The following is a 21,475-nucleotide window of genomic DNA, read 5'->3' as shown; positions in this document are numbered from 1 at the left end:
TCCTGTGTCAATGTAGTATTACTCGACTCATTACCAAGTTTTGTTGAATAACCAAATCCTATTTGGCATTTCCATTTTCCAGTTTGAAATTAAGTTGACCGGTTGAACCCCTTGCTTCATGTGAAATGGTATGAGGCATCCAAACAGCGGTATGAGAAGCTCTAGCTTTTTCAAATCAAGTTACGCAATCACATTTATCTTTGTATTGTTTCCGCAGCCAACCTAGTGCCTTATTGTGTTGTTACCCAGAGTAGCATGAGAACATTTTTTTGGTGATTTGTCACCCGTTGTTCTACCTCTAATCTATTTGGCACATATACTAAATGGGCAATACATATAAGTGAGTGATCAACAATCAATGCAAAGTATTTCTTATGTAGATTACATGTGAACAAAATACATGTAAATTCAGCTAAAAGGGAATGAAGGAATTGAACCCAAAAAAAATGAGAAATTTACAAAAGATACAACACTGACATATACAATTTGTAAAAGATTATGTATACCGCTTTATAGCGTTTCAGTATCTTGGCAGCAGCCTTGAAATTCGAGATCTGTTATCCAAGGTAGGGGAGACTGAGGATGTAAGAGGAACTGTTGAAAACTCAGTGTCTGAGTGTTCAGGTTGCAACATGTTCCTATGGGAAGAGGGTGGAGTTGTGGTCTGATTCTTTGATGCATTTAGTCCAGTATAAGTTGGAATGCTAGTTCTCTTCTGGTCTACTACCGGTGAAGCAGCCCTAGGACTCTTAGTCTGGGTACTGTTATTAGAACCCGAAACGGTTTCCATAAATTCTCTTCTCTCTCTTTCTTCAGTCTCTTTGAGAAGAAAATCAACCCAAAGATCTGCAAATGACTGCAAAATAGAGGAATAATGGAACAAATCAAACAGATTTACCAGTGAGCCAGAAAGAACTGTTTTTTTTTCCGATAAGAACTGTGAGAAAATAAATGAGTAAAAGATGATAGTTCAAATAGTAAAGGATGAATCAAACAAAAAATGATACTCAATCCCAAAAAGAACCTACCAAGTAGAATGGGACAATGAGCAGAGGAAGATAATATTTTGAGATGTTGAAGAAAGCTGTGAAGAACACTACCTCTTTTGGTAAAATCTAAAATGGTAACAATTGGCTGCCCAATGTTTACCATCCAAACTACATGTCTCCAAAACCAAACAAACTTCATCTAACGAATCCTTTTGTGTATCCATTTATAAACCTCAGCTAACAATGCTCAAGATAATCAATTGGATCTCTTGAAGTTTCCACTAGCTCTGTGCTTGTTAACCTTGCAAATCTGTAGATCTTTCTAGGGAAAATTTTAAGTAAAACAGGTATGTTTAAAGGACTTGGACACCCAAATATTTACCAATAAAGATGCAAATACCAAATAATATGCATCTTCTTAAAGGGAAGCTATATTTCCAATGGATCTGCATCTAAGTCCTTATAACATCCCTGTTCTAGTTCAAAGGCTACGATAGAAAAGTTCAGAAATTTGCAGAGGAAAGCAAGCACAGTCTGATTGGAAGTTATTGTAAGCAGATACAGGAAAACTCAGCACATGTATTCTTCAGTTTCGAAAAACGATTAAAAAGGGTATCGAACTTTACAAGTTTTGACAATATGGGGACTAAACTTTTTTTTCGGTCAAATTGGGGACCAAACTTTTTAACTTTTGCAATGTGGGGACTAGTTACACATGTAGTCTAAATTTCTCACACTGTGTTTCATAATTCACAAGTTACATACATTGTTATACACTTTCTTATCAAAGTCTACAACATGACCATAGAAATTAATTCGAATTCTGAAACACCGTGTGAGAAATTTAGATGTCATGGTACACATGTCCCCACATTGCAAAAATTAAAAAGTTTGGTCCCCAATTTGACCAAAAAAAAAAAAAAGTTTAGTCCCCATATTGTCAAAACTTGTAAAGTTCGATACCCTTTTTAGTTGTTTTTCGCTTCAGTTTTGAAAGCTGAAGAAGAGAAGTGACAATTAAATAGGACGGCAAAGGGGTAGACTCATGGCCAACTTATCATCAAGATTCAGCAGAACCAACATCTATATACGGCATGGCTCAGTGCAAGGTTTTTAATTGGGCAAAGCATTTAGGTTCAAGCCTCTTAAAAGATAAAACTCTAACCTGGTTGTCAGATGGAACTTGAGAAGATCCATCAGCTGAGCTTCCTCCCAATATGCCACCAACAAGGCGTCCAGGTAGACCCAAGACACCACGAACAACGCCTTTACCTGAACCTTGCTGAGCAACACCTATTCTTTGCTTGTCTTCCTGAGAGAACCCGAGCATCCGAACCATAAGATCCAGAACCTGGCAATCACCAGAATTGGGAATCAGTTCTCAAGGCATCCCAAAGCAAGAAATCATTTAGTAAAAGCATAACATCAGGACAAAATATTGGGAACAAACAAACCTCCTGGCCTCTGCTTCATAAAGACCCCACTAAATGGGACAACAAATTGATGGTACAGGCAATGTATACCTCCAATATGACTGCCTTTCCCCCTTTTCATTTTAATGCCTTGGGAAGACTTGGAGACATCTAAAGGTTTGAAATTGACAGTTGCACCTAATATTATAGACTTAGCGGTTTCATCTCCCCAAATAAAGCAATAGCAATGACGAGGGACTAACTCCTTACTGAAGGATGGCCAACAGATAAAAAATATGTGAACTGTAGATGTAATGAGCATGTAACATGGTGCCAAGATACCTATATATGATCCCATCTTGGTATTTAAGTAGATATAGTGCATAAGAATGACAAAGAAATTAGCGTGTGCATCTTTGTCTACCTGGAAAAGCGCTGGCAAAATTTTCTCTTTAGCTTCTGTACTTACCATTGTTTGTTTGGCCAAAAGATGAAACCTAATTGGTACATCAAACTCGTAATTTCACACCATTGCGAAAAAAGAATTGCCCAAGTGCAACAACCCACCACATGCTGTTCGATGTTCTGATTGTTGTCCCCAACTTGGCCACCCAAGGGCTTTACCATAACCTAGCCTAGCCTATCCATACGTCACTTGTGAGTAGTTTTTTAACTTTTTTCAAAAGGCCTCGACACAAGTTGGTGGTGACCCGATATAATTTATTCAAAAATCTTGGACGGCTTCATATCCAATGAGGGATAAAACCCCATGTAGTATCACTATCCCACCAAAATGGATATAGCCATCCTCGGCTATGATACCAAACTTGTAGATATCCAGCATACACAGCCTCATTATTGTCCCTAGTTAGCCACTCAAAGGCCCAACGCCATAGCTTGGTCCATCCATGTGCGGGGTTTTCTCAAAAGGTCCTCACACAATTAGTGGTGACCCAATACAACTTATACTGGATCTCAGACGGCTCCCTATCTGTTTGGGTTAAACTACCATTGGGGTATCACACCAAGGTTTTGACTGGCATATTAATTTTCGAGAGCATCGATGTGTTATTCAGTGGCATTTTAAGATTGTGTGTGTGTGTGTCAATTTACCTCTTTACTGTGGTTTCTCTGGAAGTAGGTAACCAATAATTTGATCACGATGCGCCTGCCAATTTACATATCCATCAAAACACATCTAAAAAAATCAAGTAATCAATAATGAAAAAGTAAAGAGGGAAAGCAATCTCAATACATGATGAAAGTTTAGAAATGGTAAATATCCTCATCAACAATGCTATAAGGTAATAGCTGAACCTTCAACTAGAAACAATAGAAGAAGCACTACTTTCCCTATATTTTAAATTCCCACTTAAATAATCCTTCCTATACTTGAAAGCAAATACCGTTGTAATCCAAGTATTTATTCAAATAATAGCTGCTAGAAGTGACAGATTTGATGCTCCAATCTTGACTATATTATGTCAACAAGTGTGAAAGACTATATGCAAAAATATACCAGCACAGAGTAGTCCACCTGTGTTATCAGGTACTTTTTGCCCATATTGTATGTTGTCTATATATGTTGAAACATTTACATGTGTAAATTGCATCCTCAAAAATGCATGTACTAGAACCATTAAAATGGAATATGCAGCTAATAGTGTTTATGTATAAAACCGCAGTTCAGTAAGAAATTTTCGCTATCATTAAGAAGTAGTTCAACACTCAGCACCAACCCTATATGTCATAGATCTAATATTACATAACCTACAGTAAAGTTCTAGTGGTCAATTTACTTAAAAGAACATTTTAAATTTTCATATTCCTGATCTATCGAAAAATACAATTGGATTAAGGGTTTTTTCTTTTCCTTCCTCTGTTGTTTTATTTATCAAATCCTGTTTTTGAATGGAAAAGGTTTATAAATGCAGCTCTTTACTCATTCCCCCAAAATCTGATCCTGCTTTTGAACAGGAAATCAAAGAAAAGTTTACAAGGGATTAACAATATCTTTATCAAAATATTGGATGCAACCAGCGAATTGACATGAAATCAACACCAAGGAGATAATAGCGCCACGTGTGAAACAGGCTTAATTAGCAAGAGTATTAACTACTCCAAGAGGAGCTAAAACAGGTTGAAATAAAAGTTCAGAACCATAGCTCGGCACCATTTGGTACAAATCCAAGTCACACTTGCAAATGTCTAAAAGATAAATGAAACCCTCAAAGCAGAATAAGGGTTAAAAACTGAGTTGCATAGGTGCGGCTATGGGTTTAAGACCATGACACAGGTGCAAAGTATAGGATTACACCCAAAAAATTAAAATATGTAACTCAAGGTTTTTTTCTTTGGGTTAATAAATTGTAGGCTTGTCCAGTTTTTTTCCTAAACAAATTACCAGCTCTACAAATAGCCATTTTGAAACAAATTTTATGATTGGACATTGTTCAAAAAACACATAATTTTCAAGGGCGAGACTAATTACAAGTCTGCGGCCAAAGAACAGACTCTATCTAATTAATGGGTATATCCATGGAGTTTCCATGTCCAAATTTGTTACAATATGGATCAACATAATCTATCTGTATGGATGTAACAATGTTAAAAAACTACTCAACAGTCACTAGACTTAAAGTCCAAGTAAAGCTAATACCTTTCCAATTTCGAGTCTAGTACTCTAACCAGAATAGGCACTTATAGCTAAAATGGCAACACTATGGGAACCCGAGAGGTTTATAAGGGATAAAAGCTTTCAAAAAGGTTCCTCTAGAACTCGCATTATTCAAACAAAACAAACCAACTTAAATCAACATACTTCAACACCAAAAATGTGATGACCCGAATCGTATGCAGGAAAGGCGCTTGGCCCAAAGGGGTGAAGGTTCAGTTCAGACACACATCGGTTACGTTACTTCAAAGACTTAAGGGTGATGATCATTATCTACTAGGTACTGAGGCTTTTACAGGACAAACCTGCACCTCCACTGGAACTGCTATGTGGCACAGTATCAGCACTAGTGATGCATGGGTACTTCAAAATGGAAGCCGCGCCCTTGTCTGACATTCCATATTTTAGCTCAAAATGTTGTGTCCATGCCTTGTCCCAGCCGTATCCATGCAACACCCGCAATAGTGGATCTGGTTACTATAAAGGATCTGGTCACTATAAAAATGGTAGAAAGCACAAGGACCCAAGGACTGCTCATCATAGCAGTGCAGCTCTTATTCAAAGGATATGATTCAGTGGCACGAAATACTCTTTTTCTTCTTTCTATTTTTTATAATTCCATCTTCTATATATTAACTTTTAAAATATAAAGGACTATAGTTCCAAAAACGTGGTGAAGGCTCTACACCAGAATAACTCAAAGCCGCTTGGCAATTGAATGAACCTCCCCATTAAAGTTTCTGTTAATTCATCTAAAGACAACAGTGAAAGTAAAATTATTACAGATATTTCTAATATTCTCCAAAATAGATAAACTAATCCATTCAGTAGAATCTACATAATGTTTCAAGGTGTACTCGACCATAGTTGAACACAATCATAAGAAATCATGGAATAAGAGTAAAAGCGTGACTCTCTCTAACTGAAAGTCTAAAACAATATAAACGGAAAAGCTTAACATAACCACTCAAAGATGCCAAGCGTCTGGAGTAATGTGAATTTGTGATACACTTGGGACGCAGCATAATATTCCAAAAGGCTTGTTTTGTCATGCACACCCAGGATATATCATATCTAAAATTTGTCCATGTGGGAATTTTCCACATCAAGTTTACACCGCATTAAAAAGTTCATTTAAGTCTCCAAATAAATTTCTAAATGTCAAACATCAAGTTTACATCACGTAAAAAATACATGTGATCATGCTTATATTTGCAAGGATGAAGAAAATTGTTGTTAGTATCACTGTCACTAACACTTCTACAAGGTGCACACATTCACATCTTTGTGGATACATACTTTTTGGGATTGTTTATATGTCCTGTAGTGGCTCATGCTTTATGGCATTCAGTACTCAAGATGTACAATGAAACTCTAGAGAAAGTGTAACCTAACAATAAAGATTCAACAGTCATATTGACTTTTGTGAACAAATGCATGTTAGTTTATCAATCATTCGCCATTGTTGAACATCAAAGGCTAAAAAGATAACATATCTCGCGAAGTAGAGCAAAAGAAGGAAACCTGTCAACAAAGTAATCTGAGTCCATAGACATCCTATTAAGCCTCGTCATACTCTGCTCAAGAGCACGGCGTAATTTCATATTGTCCTCTTCAAGCTTATGTAATGTGTGCTTTCCTTCTGACAACACTCTTTCAGTTTGGGAAAGTTTACCCAATACTTCTTCCTTTTCACGCTTCAACATCTCAAGATGCTGATGTGCATCCTAGTGAAAACAAAGGAATATATTCCATCAGTGGTTGAAAGTTCAATCTTTTTTAGAATTTAAGCTATGTTAAGTATTGAAACCCCTCCCCTCTCTGTCTCTCCCTCTAGAGTTTCCATAACAAGGCCACATACTCACATACATGAGATTAATAATAATAATAAAACTTGAGAGGGTTTTGGCATCAATAGTATTCAAAATAAATACCTTTAGCAACTCAGAACGTTTAGCTGACTCTTCTCTTGCAAGAACCAAATCTCTTTCCAGGCGTTCCTATTCACATAACAAGTTGAACTCAATAACAACATCAAATTTGATTAACATAATTAAACTAAACTAAAGGACATAATTTATGCATTTTTTAATTTGGAAGGATGGCATTTTTTTTGTTTTTTTGTTTTGGGTGTGGGGTAGGGTGGGTGGGGGGTCGGTGTCTCAGAAAGTATTTACTACTTTATTCAATAAGCATGATATGTAGTTATGTACATAAGAAAACTAACCTTGGCTTCACTTTCAGCATAGTACTGTCCAAGAGCAGTCTGAAGATTTAAAAGTTCACTGTGTTTGGCATCAATTGTTTTCACACAGCTTGCAAGTTTTTGCTTAAGATCATTAACCACTTCCTGTGACTTTTGAAGCTCATCGCTATTCATTTTCTTCACCTCATCCTGACTTTCTATTGCCTGCTTCAGAGCTTTCTCCAAATGCAATATATGAGCCCTTTGGTAGTTGCAGTTCTGTCGAAGCTCCTCAATGACACGGCTGTCCTCGTCCATTTTATCTGATTCTTCGTGTTCCTAGACAATATCGTAGTAGAAGAAACCATCTTCAATTTTGACTGCAGAATATTTAAAGAACAATATTCATTTACAATGTGTATGCACGAATACCACAGACCATTTACAATATGCAATTAAAATGTGATATAGATGTCAAATAAACCTGTATTTACTATATCATACGTAGTAGAGATATTACGGCAGACGCCTACAAGAAAATAAAAAGTACTATCAAAATGTATGCTGTTCATTCAAACATTGGAATGTCCAAGCCTCATTCAAAGGAGGGCTAATTTCGTGAACCACCCGTTGTGCACAGATTAACTGGCTTTGCAATCCCCTTTATTATATCTTGTTTTTGGTTGGCATGTAGTTTCGAAACAAACTAAGTTGTGTAAAATAATTTTGGCATCAATAGTAAACGAAATAAACTGGTAAGAGTTGCCTCTTACATGGTGAAGGCCGTAAAATAGAAAGGAAACACTAACAGTAAAACCATCAAGAAACGTACAAAATCTAGTATCCAACCGTGATGGAAAACCGTAGTTGCAAACATTTTCTGTGGATTTAGAAGGGACGCTCTGTCATATTATCCCTATGTTACAGTAACGGATTTTCTTTTCACCGCTCATGTTCTTATTATGTTCTAGCTAGCATCTTCAAAATAATCTTCCTTCATTTACACAAATTTATGTTTCAAACCTCCTCTCTGAAATGAAAGTTTATGTTTACATTGCTAAGATGTTCGACATAATATGCAATGAGCAGAATAATAAACATGGCGCAGCCCAAGATTGCAAGTCATGCAGCGTACGAAGGTCCAAATTTGGTGAAGGAGATATTTAACAGGAAAACACTCAGTCTCACGGCAGGAGGATTATGGAAGATGCACCACTTGGATATTCAGAGGAGAAGGAAAAAGTTCTACGATCTGCTTGATAGCGGTGATATCACTGTGGTAGTAGAAGATCCTTAGACACATCTCCATCTCTTTTGTTATAAACACTAGGATTTATCCATGCCTTTGGCACTAAGCCTATATAGTACACTTCAATATGAAGGACGTGCATTAAGACTCTTTTGGATTTTATAATCTAAATTTGATCGTGTACTACGTGATAAAGACTTTGTTACTGTTATTGATTGAGGAGTATTCAAAATCAATGTATAATGTCTGTTCTTGTTTTATCCATACCCATGCAAACCTCATATAATGCCTTGAACAAAAATCACCGGCAAATGCCTTGAACAAAACTCATCAGCAAATGACTGATTTTTGTCAATACCCATGGAAGCCTCTTATAATCCCTTCAACAAAAACCATCAACAAATGCCTGTGAATTGTAATAGCGCTTAACTAATTTAAATGTTTTGAATCTAGGTTCAAATTTACTTTGAATATTTCATAGTTTTAGTTTTACGTGCTTATGTAGTCCATATTCTACTAATATAACATCATGCTTGTGTTTGAAAAAATATTATTCGGGGCGGGAAGGGGGGATTTTGTTCTATCAATACATGTGGAAGCTCACCATGACAATATGCATATATAAAGTTACCCCTGAACAAAAATACTTAACAAATGTCTGTGGGAATTTGTAAGGCGCTTAACTATTTTAAATGTTCTGAGTCCAAGCTAAAAATTATTTAGATTTCTCATACCGTCTTAGTAGTAGTAGATACTAACCAATCCAACTAATCTAACTCATATTTATTTTTATTTTTATTTTGATTGGCAAACCTGCTTTAAATGAGATCAGTAACTCTTTGATGCTGGCGGGGTTCGAGCCCCAGGCCTCTGGTATCATCACCCAAAGGTTTTACCGACTTTGCTAGTTATTACCCTTCAATATCTGGGTTTTGCTGTACATTAGGGTTAAAGTTTCAAGGCAATGGTATTTTAGGGAGGATTCCACCATTTAAGAAGCTATCCTGATTAAGAAACTTTATACAAAATGAATTGAAGGTAATTTTTTTACACTAGTATATCTCTCAAGTCTACTTTTTACCTCAACCACCCTTTATGTGCACAAAATTGTTTAAGAACTTCCCACCGAAACCGAGCCATAATGTAATATAGACATAGTAACATAAAAGTTTTGATTAAATAGATAGAATGAAAGATAAAATTGTTTAAGAACATAGGGATGGCAATCATTAACGAAATAAGGGAACATAAGGATGGCAAAGACAATGACGATCTTTGATCATTGTGACCCCAAACAAAGCCTCAAAAGTCAAAATTCAACACAAAACCTAATAAATAAGTACAAATTTGTTGAAAGGGGTGCAAAATCTCCTAACCACATGCATGACCTAAACCTTTATTTATTATAACAATGTAGAGGCAAAGCACGAACAGATAATACCAGAAAAGACAACCATCTCCTAACCACATGCAGGACCTAGTACAACAATGTAGAGGTAAAGTATGAACAGATAATACCAGAAAAGACAACCTTAGCAAACAACGGATATGCGAATTAATTGAAGCACTGATTTCTCCGTCACATGCATTGGAAAAGAAATCTTGAATGAATGAGCATACAAGTTGATTGAAAATGCTTCTACACCAATAATTTAGTGATTTCATGAACAATTATAGGAAATAAAACCTTATCCAACAAATGCTGCTTGAGTCGGCTCAGTTGTTGGACAGCTTTGTCTCTTGCTTGGCAAGCTCCGTTCAAATCTTTCTCTAATTTTTGTATTGATTGCTCCAATTCTTCCTTCCCAGGAAAGGTTTTGGATGAGTTCACCTTTAAGACAAGAATATGCATCTTATAAGCAAATGATGACATACAAAACACTATTGAGAAAATTACTCAAAAGTACATACTGCATAAGAGAAATGACCTGTTAATTGTAACATCTACATTTTAACTACTTCTTTACCTATATATTTCGCGAGTTTTAGATACGAATACATTTGACATAGGTATATAAAGTATAGGTCAGTAAACAAGAAAACGCACGTGATATTGCAAGAATAGATAATAAAAGCATATTCATATTATACAGAATAGATATTTATCCCGCAATGGGAAATCATAGTCTAGGTCATTTCAGCTCCCTTGATTGTGCCCTTATTCTATCGTTGTGCATCCAACTAAATTTTTTCCCATGGTTACTCTTTCAAGAACGGGTACAAAGATCCCCAACCACTTTAGAGTCAAGAACCAAAAATTCCAGTTTGGTTATCTACCTACTGGACTCGCAGTAAATGGTAAAAGAAACCTGGTCCGCCCTCCTATCACCCCAACTTTGTGCTAATTCCTCACTCCAGCGCGGCTTCTAGCTGCTCCTGGTGAATGATTTTAAGCACTCTTGTGGCCTGTGGCAATTGGTCCCTTATGCAACGCGTTCGTCTATATGGAGAGCAAGGAGGCAAACTAAGGGAAGATAGGCTTTCAACTGAGTTAATTTTTCTGGATAGAAGGTATGTTCGTGCTATTGCTATCCACTTGTACTGATGAATAGGCTATCAGTTAAGAGGATTACATTTTTATTGGTGTTTTATGTGATCAGAAGTCCTACATTGTTACTTAGGTCGATACTTTCTGAACATATTGCTTGAACTACATGTCCCTTAATCAAATTCACGTTTTCTCAGCATATTCCTTCTTTGACCTTGTAACTTTTTCTTTGCTTTTGACAAAACATGTTGTATGAAATCTAAAAATAAATTTCACTTGCTAAATGGGTTGCAAAGACTACGTCAACAGTGTGCAGTAAAGTAAAAGGCGTTTGGGGGGGGGGGGAGCTCTGATAAGGACAATCCATAAGAGAGTAATGAAAGGGCTACCTTATTTAAGTTACTTGAATGCTTATTAGTGACGACTAAATCATTTGGAACACTTTCATCAACAGATGACGCTGCATTAACTTTTAGGGCAGCCTCGAATTCACCCTTCTCCATCTGAAACAAATAACACAACATAAGAGCAGTGCTAGGGCTCCAAAGAAAACAAGTTACTTGTTAAATACAAGGATATAGTTGAAAAAACTGGAGGCGATAAGTAGAGAAAACTCAAGACAAGTAGGCTGATATGCAATGATAATTAATAACAACCTTCAGAATTCTGTTCTCCTGTTCTAGGTTTCTAATCACTGTTTTCAAACTCTCAGAGGTCTCATCTACTTCCCCACCACCTCTTCTGGTCAACTCCATTTGCAATCGTCTTATTTCGGATATCTTTTCATTCAATTCATTTTGCATCTCCTTCATCTCCCTGGCGTGCTGCCACATGGAAAAGCATCATAAGTAACATACTAACAAAAAGAGTGAAAACAATCTCAAGTCAATGGAAGTATAGTCTTCAACTGCATGCCACATTAACATTTCACATGATTTTCTTATTCTTTCAGAGCAGTGTTCCTAATAAAACTCCATACATGCACACTGCATACAAAGGTTACGACAGAAATTACACGGCTGAAAATGAGAAAGAGCACAAGAGCAATGGCACCCAAAGCCCCAAGAAAAAAAAAAGATTCTGGTTGTTTAATTATTTCAAATATTATGTATCTCAGCAAAAACATTATTTTCTGAATAGCAATATGAAAAGAGTAAATGACAAACTGCAATCATACATAGTAGACAATATATAAACAGACAAGTAGAAACTGGGAAGTAGGAAAAACAATCTGAAGATGATGAAAGTTCAACTGTGTGCAAATATGAAAACTCAATCATGTTCATATGTATGGTATATAAAGACTCAGGACTTACAACAGCATGTATCGTACATGTTACAACATTAAAAAAACAAATATGGCTTTACAGTGCCATGTTATGCGTGAGTCAGTAACTCTTACAGTGCAGCAGCAGCATCCATAAATAGGTGAAGGTCAAGCGTTTACGGTTTGGGGCTGAAGGTCTTGGGATCAATTCCCACCTTCACCAGGGAAAGGAAAATTTAAGAGTAAAAATCTATAAAAAATTGTGCCAAGAAAAAGATAACTTAGTATAGATTTAATGGCGACATGTCGATTAGTTTTTGTATATAAAAGCATTGCAATCCCATTTCCCCCGACCAACAGAACCAAACATGCCTACAGAATTATAAGAGGCCACTACGCGCATCCATACCACCCTATCTTCATGCGGATTGGAATAATAACAATCTAAATTTGAAACTTACTTGATCCTTGTTTGACTTTAAAGTATGGAGCTCCTTTTGAGAAGTTCGATTCATCTTATCTTCCTCTGAAACGCAAGCAGATGATCAAACAGAACTATAAACTACAACAATGTGATTGGCTCAACTTTTCACGGTGAACAAGCTATACCTTGTAATTTTAACTGTATGTTTGCAGAATTGTCACGCTCCTTGGTGAGTTCCATCCTTAACTCCTTTATCTCTGAATCATGTTTAGCTTGCATGGTTTCCAAGGATCTGCTACACTCTTCCAGCACACTTGCAAGCTCCTTTAAAGAATTTCAAATGTCAAATTACCAATTTAGTTCATAATATTTTCTTGCAATAAAAACTCTCACGCCCACAGATTGTAAATAACTTAACTTGACAACTGAAGCCTGTGGTTATAAAAACTGTGTATTACATCACACAAATGCAAACATTTAACCTTAACAGAAAAAATAATTAAATCTACTTCATGCCAGGAGATAAATTTTAACTTTTAAGCAGCAGGGATCCCAACAGAATAAATCCATCACACACTTACAATAGAGAAACAATCTATATTTTATTATTTTTTTACACTTAGAGAAACAATATTACCCACAGAGGAAATGAAGAAAAGCCCAATACCTGTTCATACCCCTGATGATGCCCATTGAGCTGGATCCCATTGTTCAATGCATCAGGGTTTGCAACAACACCTTTGTATGTGTGATTGAGGGATGGGTTGGTTCTTAATTGATTAGCATTCCCGTAAGGCTTATCAGGTGACTTTTCATTTGTTGCCTAAAAAGATCAAAATATATATGAAAGATCCCAGGAGTTTCAGTGGACAAATAAAGATAGCATATTGTCATAAATAAATGAAAGCCTAAAAACGTAATTATTATCACATGAAAGCTGCAAAAGAAACAGAAAGAGGCAGTTATAGGTTTTTGGTGACATGTACGGGATTTCATAAAACAAAAGAGAAGGCGCAAAGAGGCGCGGGACTAAGGCGCGAGGCGCGGCAAGGCACACCTTTGTGTCTCGCCTCGACCAAGGCATGGGAGCTAACATATGGCGTGTGCCTTTTTGCGCCTTTTCATGAGGCGCGAGGCCCACAAGGCGCGCGCCTTATCAACATTTACAGTTTTTTCAATTTTTTTACAAATTTTGCTATATGTGACACATTTACACTCAATCCAATTGTTGTATGCTACAAGAAATTGTACAAATTTAATAAGTTTCATCTTAGAGTACACTTTCAGTTTTAATTTTGACTAGGTTTTGTTAAGTTATATAGATTGAGAGAAGACACAAAGATGGATTAAATGAAGTTTTACGGGATTCCAAAATTCGAATTATGTGTTCTATTTTCGTGAAGAACTCATTTGGCTCAATTCAATTGGTTCACTCTTTTAGTTTATTGAAGTTGAACTAGATTGTATTGAGAAATACAAGTTTTATTTTGCTAATGCTTACAATCACATAGAATTAATACTGCGCCTCACTTTAATAAGTCATGCGCCACGCCTCGCGCCTAAGGCACAAAGAGGGTGTTGCGCCTTAGGTGCGCCTCAATGCCTTGACTACACTACCGTTCAACAACATGGGGTTTGGGCGGATGGTAGGCAGTTGTGGAATTTGTTTTTCAGACAGAGTTTATTTGACAGACCTCCCTCAGGTCAGTGAGTTTCTTGGTCTGATCTCATGATATGGGGTGCATGATGAAGATGATTACAGGATGTGGAATGGCCAGCAGGATAAATTCACTCCCAAGGCCATGTATGAGATACTAGAAGCCAAGAGGATTAGTGAGTATTAGCTGGGTTTGGCAAATTTTCCTCATGGGATTGTGTGGAACAAACTAGTTCCTACAAAAGTTTGCTTCTTTGTGTGGGCTCTTCTCTGGGAAGAACGTTAACAACGGACAATTTGAGAAAGCGGGGGCCAAATTATGGTGAACCGGTGTGTGATGTGATCAAGAAGAAGAAAGTATCCAACATCTTTTTTTAGATTGCCGCATGGCTAAGAAAGTGTGGAAATACTTTCTTTCCACTCTCCACATTCCGCTCGATCTCCTAGGTCGAGATGTATGTTCCTCAAGAAGCCATCGGTGGGTTTATCCCCTACGGGTATGTTACTAAGTAAAACCATTGCTCATGGTATTAGGTGGACCATTTGGCTGGAAAGAAATCAAAGGAATTTTTACGATAAGATTTGTGATTCAAATAGTATTATTTGTAATTGCAGATACATCATTTGGGGTTAGGTATCTCATCTTCCTACTGTTAGGAATTTGAGTTTTGATTCAATTGTAATGGATTGGGAAGCTATAGTGCAACTTTGATGTACCTGTTATAAGGGTAGTGTGAACCTCTCAGGCTCTCACATTGATATTCTAATACAATATTGTTTTATTGACCCAAAAAAAAGTTATAGTATTCGAGCGGGTAGGGTGGTGTATGGGGTTTAGCTTCTTTACTCTGCTACTTTTTCTTTTTGTTTGCATTTTCTTTTCTTCTTTGTTTTGTTGCATATGGGCCAACCGCAGGTGACCTCGGTTAGCAGGGTTGGGTATTGATGTAATAGGTCAGTTGTTTATCAATATAATCAGTTTGAACTTATTCATAAAAAACCAAGTATTCTACAAAATATTGAGAAACATAAAATGGAGATAGCGAGAGAGCGGATCAAGAGAGAGAGAGAGCGTTATAACCACAAAAGAGATACATAAAATGCATCCAATGCACCAAAATTGGGGACCACAACCAAAGTGAAACAACATCCATACATCAAAAACTAAAACGAAATAGTTATATATAAGTGCACCCAAGAACAGCTAACCATACATCACACATGCTACAAATTTTCAGAAAATCAGGAGAACTTCAAGAATCAAGATATGCATTGCATTTCAATGGGGTTTGCAGACTACCTTGATCAAATTTTGTTTACTTGTCAATGTCCTGGGGCTTTCAGCTGTAGATGCAGACCAGACATTCGCCTCCAAATTTTTCCTCAAGGACCCTTTTTCTTCCTGCAATCTGGAAATCTGCTCCTGTTGTAGATATATATGGATATAAGATGTTAAATGTGAGAATGACAATAAACGGACGATAACATATAAATAAAACGACAAGACAAATGACAAATAAGTTTACAAATTACAACCAGTTTTTGTTATTGGTAAACCAAAGCTTCATTAATATTTAATAAGATAGTCAAGATCAAGTGTTGTCAGCGATAATGTGAGCTCATATTGCCAAGTGGCGGAGGAAAATTTGGATCACCTTCTCCTCATTTGTCCCTTTGCCTTCAGAATTTGGACAACATTCTTTTCATCTTTCAATATTGCTTGGGTACCACCGCAAAATATTAAGGATGAATTGGGGGAAGAACATCATCTTGGGTCACTCTCAACAAAGCTCAATGGCTTGCCAATCATCTTCCAAATGCCTTGGTATATAAAACTACGGAAGGAAAGAAACTTCGGGGTCTTCGAGAACAAAGAAAAAGTGGGGCATAAGTTAGCAAAGGAAGTCCAAGGGTGTCTTTCAATCTGGGCATCTGGTAGTCCATTGTTAAGGGGAGCAAAATTTGGAGAATTTATGAGCACTGGGGATGAGCTTGTAAGGTGAGAGATTTATTGTGACTGGGACCTTGGGGAGGTTGAGCTTGATCAAGTAGTTTCTTGCTAATTATACCCCTTAACGGAATGTATTCCTGTAACTTTCTTTCTAATATAAATACATAGTGCATTTTACTGATAAAAAAAGTACAAGCTATCAGCGCTCACCGGCTCACCTGTGTGAATGTAATCCCCATTAACCCTTGAAACCTAGTCAAGTGTCTGCAGGGGGCAATCCAGAGTCTAACTATCTGCTAGGCCCTTTGGGTGACAGTTGGGTCAACTTAGACCCCTGAGGCCTTGACGCAGAAGCAAATGTGAAATAGGCTTACAACTAGCATTTTCTTCAATCGGTAAACCAAACATTTACTAATAAGATAGATCAAATACAAGCTATTAGCAGTCACCCCTGTGCATGCAATCACCCTCACATGCCTTCATGGGTAATCCACAGTCTAACCATGCGCTAGGTCCCTTAGTTTATAAATTTCGGTCAGCATAGGCAGTAAAAGACCTTTACCCACATATGCACTAAGGGAGGTAATATCTCAAAGACTACAATGCCATATAATCCAAGTATCCAACTGAATAAAAGTCACAAATTTCAGCTGATGACACTTTCTTTCTTTTTTCGTTTTCTTTTTCTTTTTTTTCAGTAAAAGATAATTAATTTGATACTACCAAGTACCAACAAGTAGTTACATCATTACCCAAGACAAGTCATAAACGAATTGAATTGGCCTGGGTCCTACCACCCTAAGAAACCCAAAATAAGAAAAAAGAACAACGCAAAATCTATTCTAAAAAGGAAATAAACCTCCCCTATTTACAACAACAGCACAAATACCACCCTTTCCCTCATCCTCTTATCATCTTTCTTCAACCTCATCCTCTACCCCAATGTCCTCCTCCGAACAGCTGAACCACACATGGTCGTGCTCCTTAGTGTCTTCATAATCCAGGTCATTGAAGTCACAACTGCCCTCCAACGAAGAATCAGCAATGTCTTCCTCTTTTCTACTCTTCTCACTCTCCTCAGGAAGCTTAACTATTTTCTGCTTGCTTTGGTTGACCTTGACACCCCATCGTTCCCCAAACTGGATTATCTCCTCTTGCTTTTTGTTCGAGCTCACAGTCTTTATACAGCTGTTGTTTCCCCCCACTGATTTACATTTATTCACTCTACCCACCTCTTGAGCACCTGATTTCCTCCTCTCGACTTTCCCCAAATCTTCTTGCCGACCACTACCTCCATCTTGATCCCTTTTAGCCTCCTTCACTGCTGCTGACAAGGGTCTTTCCTCGTGCTCCTCTTTCTTCATCCTTGTTCTTTCATAGACTTTCAGAGGCTTCCCTTTTTCTTTTTTACTCCTTTCTCCTTTTGCCTCAGCCAGTAACTTCTCCAATTGATCAATGACCGAGCCACTGTCTATCCCAGACCTATCCTCTTGTACTTAACTCCAATCTGATAGCTGTCTCAGCCCTTCCTACTCTTTGGACTCCATTTCTTGGGCTCTTCAATACTTCTTTCCTGCTGTTGTTTCTTTGGGCTTGATCTATTCAAGCAAATATAACTTTCTATTCCTTTCCTTCCATACTTCCTTCGGGATGTGATGCACTAGCCAGTTAAAGAGCTTCCTTAATGCAATTTGGATTGTCAATGGTTTATTGAATGAAGATACAAATATTTAAATTTTCTACTCAACCCAAGCATGAGACAGGGAGGTGGTCAACGATTTCATGCACATTTTACGAAGGAAACAAAACTCCAAAAGGTTTGTACCTCTCCTATTCAAACTGGCTATCGTTTGCACTCTTTTCGAATCAAGCCACCCAAAAAAAAAGGTAATGCTATGACAATGGACTTGTTCTATTTTATCTAGAGTGAAAATTCATTAAATCAGAAGAATACTAGGTCAAGTGAAACTACAATACAAGGAAAAGGAAAATCAGGACAACTAACACTTGCAAACAGCCAAAGTCAAGAGTCAAGAACCTCTATACATAATGCCTCCCCATCTAGCTACCAAATAACCAAATTGAAGTTCCTCCACAAACATTTTCCTCTAATAACAGAGAAACCCCTTTATGGCTAAATGACAAATCCAATACTCTTCGCTCAAAGTGACACCTGTTGCTTTCCAATCATATATCGCAAAAGGTACTGAATCTCAGATTTTCTGGCCCCAGAAAGTAAATGAACCTGATTGCCATGAGAAAGGGCGTCCACCACCCTTTCGGAACAAACCCAATTCATCACAAATTTCCTATTGAAGTTTGGCCAGGCCTGCTAAGAGAAAGAACAAAACAGAAAAAACATGGTTTCCAGACTCCCACTACTAGAACAAGAAAGGCAACGATCCAAAGTCTAAATTTCTTTTTCAAAGGTTATCGACAGTGAAGGTCAGGGTAACAGCATAAAAATTGATTTAATAAGAACCTAAGACCACCAAATTCTATACTCAAGAAAACAAGAACGGCGCAAACTATTAAATGGGAACGAAGAGCGGAAGGCAAAATAAAATAACCTACATATCAAGGTCATGCCATTCAGGTTATCAGGATGGGCTTATTCTTTCAGAAAGGAATGGTCCTTAAACTAGTAATTTTTTTAGTACTAAGTTGGCTTGTTGCTTGGCAAAGAACTTATTTTGCTCCATATCCAGCTCCTAGGACCATGTTTAGGCCAGCCTGCTTAATGTTCTAATAGCCTATCCACTTATAGCATTTACAGAATGATGGTTTTACGTCTCAGTGGTATCCCTTTTCCTGCACTCATTGTCACCCAATACAAGAAACATGCACAATATGGGAATTTCCCATCTATGACCAATGGGCAAGCCGGTGAGGCACCTTATTTTATTTTATTTTTTCTTTTCTTTTCTGGCAAAATTACAACAAAGCTTACTGCACATTCCAGCATGCTTGATCACTCCACCTCACCCAGTTCTACTTCTAAGCTCCAGCTCCCATCTAGAGGGAGTTGAGGGATGACCTAACAAGATAAGCCTCAATAATTTCAAGGAACAATTGAATGTATCGCTGTAGTTATTTCTTATCAATATCGTGGTAATTCCCCATCAATAGAATGTTGGCTCACAGAGATGATTTATTCCTGCATTAATTAATTTCCTTTGAAACACTTTGATGGAAATTTTATGTGATCAAACTTTGCTACAGGGTGCCAAATTTTATACACAGTATAGAAATTGACTGGAAAGTTCATTACCTACCTCTTTCTCTTTCAATAAAGCTGCATAGTTAACTGATAATGCCTTAATTTCAGCTTCAGATGTCTGAAGCCTCTGAACTTGTGCTTTGTATTGTTCGATCTGCAATACGCATCAAAGGGGAAAACGTCTCGCTAAAAAATTAAATAAATCAATAAAAAATAATAAATAATAAAAATAAATACCTCGTCTTTGAACCTGGAATGAATTCCATTAGAACTAGGTGGCGTCCGTAACAAGGAAGGAGAATATCGTCCATTAGATTTGGACTCGAAAGTGCCATCTTCTTCTTCTTCTTGTTCGTGTTCATTATTATTATTGTCGTCACCGTGTACATCAAGTGCGATCTGATTCAAATTCTCTTTCAAATTCGCTATTGTACTCCACATCCCTCCTCCAAATTTCGATTCAACGTTTTTGTGTTTAAAAGAAAATGTTTAGATCAAAATCAAATAACTTGGATTTGATTTCTGGGTAGATCTGTAAAATAACGAGGAGGGAATTTTTTATTTATTTTGTTTTTGTAACGATAAAAAAATAAACAGAATAAATAGATTTTGTATTACAAGAAAAAGAAAATGGGCTTAATAAGGCCCTGATTCCAGTGGTTTTATAATAAATCACTAATAATAATAAAACCAGTCGTAGGATCATTGATCAGGAGTTTAGGAGGACAAGTTAGACCGTTTTAATCACTCTAGAAATTGGGCTCTAGACACTTTCTTTAGTGTTTTTTTTGTCTAGAGAAAGACTAATATTATCAAATTTTAACAACATGCCTTTTTGGGTGTATTAATGTTTTAAACTTCTTATTTTTCCTTTTTACCCTTTTTTTTTAGCTCGCCAATTTCTTCCACAAATAAATAAAATCTGAAAATCTAATGTCTTGCAAGTGTAGGGTGTGTGGGTCAATTGAGGCCACTCATCGGGCAAGGGTGCGTGTGTATTGCTCCAAGATGTCTTGCAGAATCAAATAATACAATTGTCTTTAAAAAAACCCATTTGTCCTTTCACAATTTCACAATTTGAATTACATCAAACAAAGCTTAAACATGATATTCAAAATTATCGAGGAGATATATTTTAAATTGTTAAAGTTCTGTATTGAAATTAGTTGTAATCAACATACATTTTTTCCGTTTTTTGAAGTTGATGTTTTCCACATTGTTTTGGTCTCTCTAGAAATTCATCTCACTTTTAATTGGAAATTTGTAGATTTTTGATGAATTTTAGTTATTTTGATTAACCCCACTCTTTTGGTAACCGATTTAGTTAAGTAGTTTTTTTTTTGTTAGTTAGTTAGCTTCTTTAGTTGGGACTAATAAAAGAGGTCAAAATTGTAAAAAGTCAACCTCAAATTTGAGACAGATGTCAAATTTCGGTTTTTATGGAGGAAAAAAAAAAAAAAAATTTGCTATTTCCTCGAACATAAGAATTTTCGCCCTGCGGTACCTATACCCAATTTTTCGTTTAATCACTAGTACAACTAGGGATGTCAAATGGGCCGGCCCAATGCTTAAATCTCGACCTCAACCCTGGAGGTAGGGGTGATGTATTATGGCATACTATTTGATATTGAGGGCGGTCGAGTAGGGTCAAGCATGAAAACTCAAGCCCTTAACCCCTCGGCCCCTCATTTTTAGGGCCAAATGAGGGTCGGGTCGGGCCCAATCTAATTATACTTCACTAGTTTACTATTTTTTTTTTTGTAATTTTTTTTTTTTTTTTTTTTGTAATTGATTTAATGATATGTATATAAGTATACAAAACTAATTCTTATATCTTTAGAAAAAAATAGATAGAGATAGTGAAAGAGATGATATTCTTAAAATATCTACATTTTTAATACTTAACTATGTTGTTAGGTTGGATTTGTTTTATGTATGACTTATATACATATCATTAAA

At 36.7% G+C, this 21,475-nt stretch overlaps 2 protein-coding genes across 2 annotated transcripts; one reads left to right on the top strand and one right to left on the bottom strand.

Annotated features, from left to right (window-relative positions):
* Positions 1–357: 357 nt before the first annotated feature.
* Positions 358–20,265, bottom strand: LOC147495097 (golgin candidate 4-like). Its single transcript, XM_086569603.1, has 15 exons — positions 19,754–20,265; positions 19,572–19,670; positions 15,646–15,768; positions 13,356–13,511; positions 12,874–13,012; positions 12,726–12,790; positions 11,654–11,821; positions 11,387–11,500; positions 10,197–10,340; positions 7,303–7,599; positions 7,010–7,075; positions 6,600–6,802; positions 3,515–3,569; positions 2,155–2,340; positions 358–856 (listed from the first exon to the last, which is right to left on the bottom strand). The coding sequence occupies exons 1-15, from the start codon at positions 19,955–19,957 to the stop codon at positions 521–523; spliced, it is 2,355 nt and encodes a 784-aa protein (XP_086425729.1). The 5' UTR covers positions 19,958–20,265; the 3' UTR covers positions 358–520.
* Positions 7,595–9,976, top strand: LOC147495098 (cytochrome c oxidase subunit 5C-like). Its single transcript, XM_086569607.1, has one exon. It carries the CDS (start codon positions 8,342–8,344, stop codon positions 8,555–8,557), a length of 216 nt encoding a protein of 71 aa, XP_086425733.1. The 5' UTR covers positions 7,595–8,341; the 3' UTR covers positions 8,558–9,976.
* Positions 20,266–21,475: the final 1,210 nt, after the last annotated feature.

This window comes from Coptis chinensis, chromosome 6 (genome assembly GCF_015680905.1).
Source record: "Coptis chinensis isolate HL-2020 chromosome 6, ASM1568090v1, whole genome shotgun sequence".
NCBI lineage: Eukaryota > Viridiplantae > Streptophyta > Magnoliopsida > Ranunculales > Ranunculaceae > Coptis > Coptis chinensis.
The sequence above is the reverse complement of the archived record's forward strand: the minus strand, read 5'-3'. Positions and strand labels throughout refer to the sequence as shown.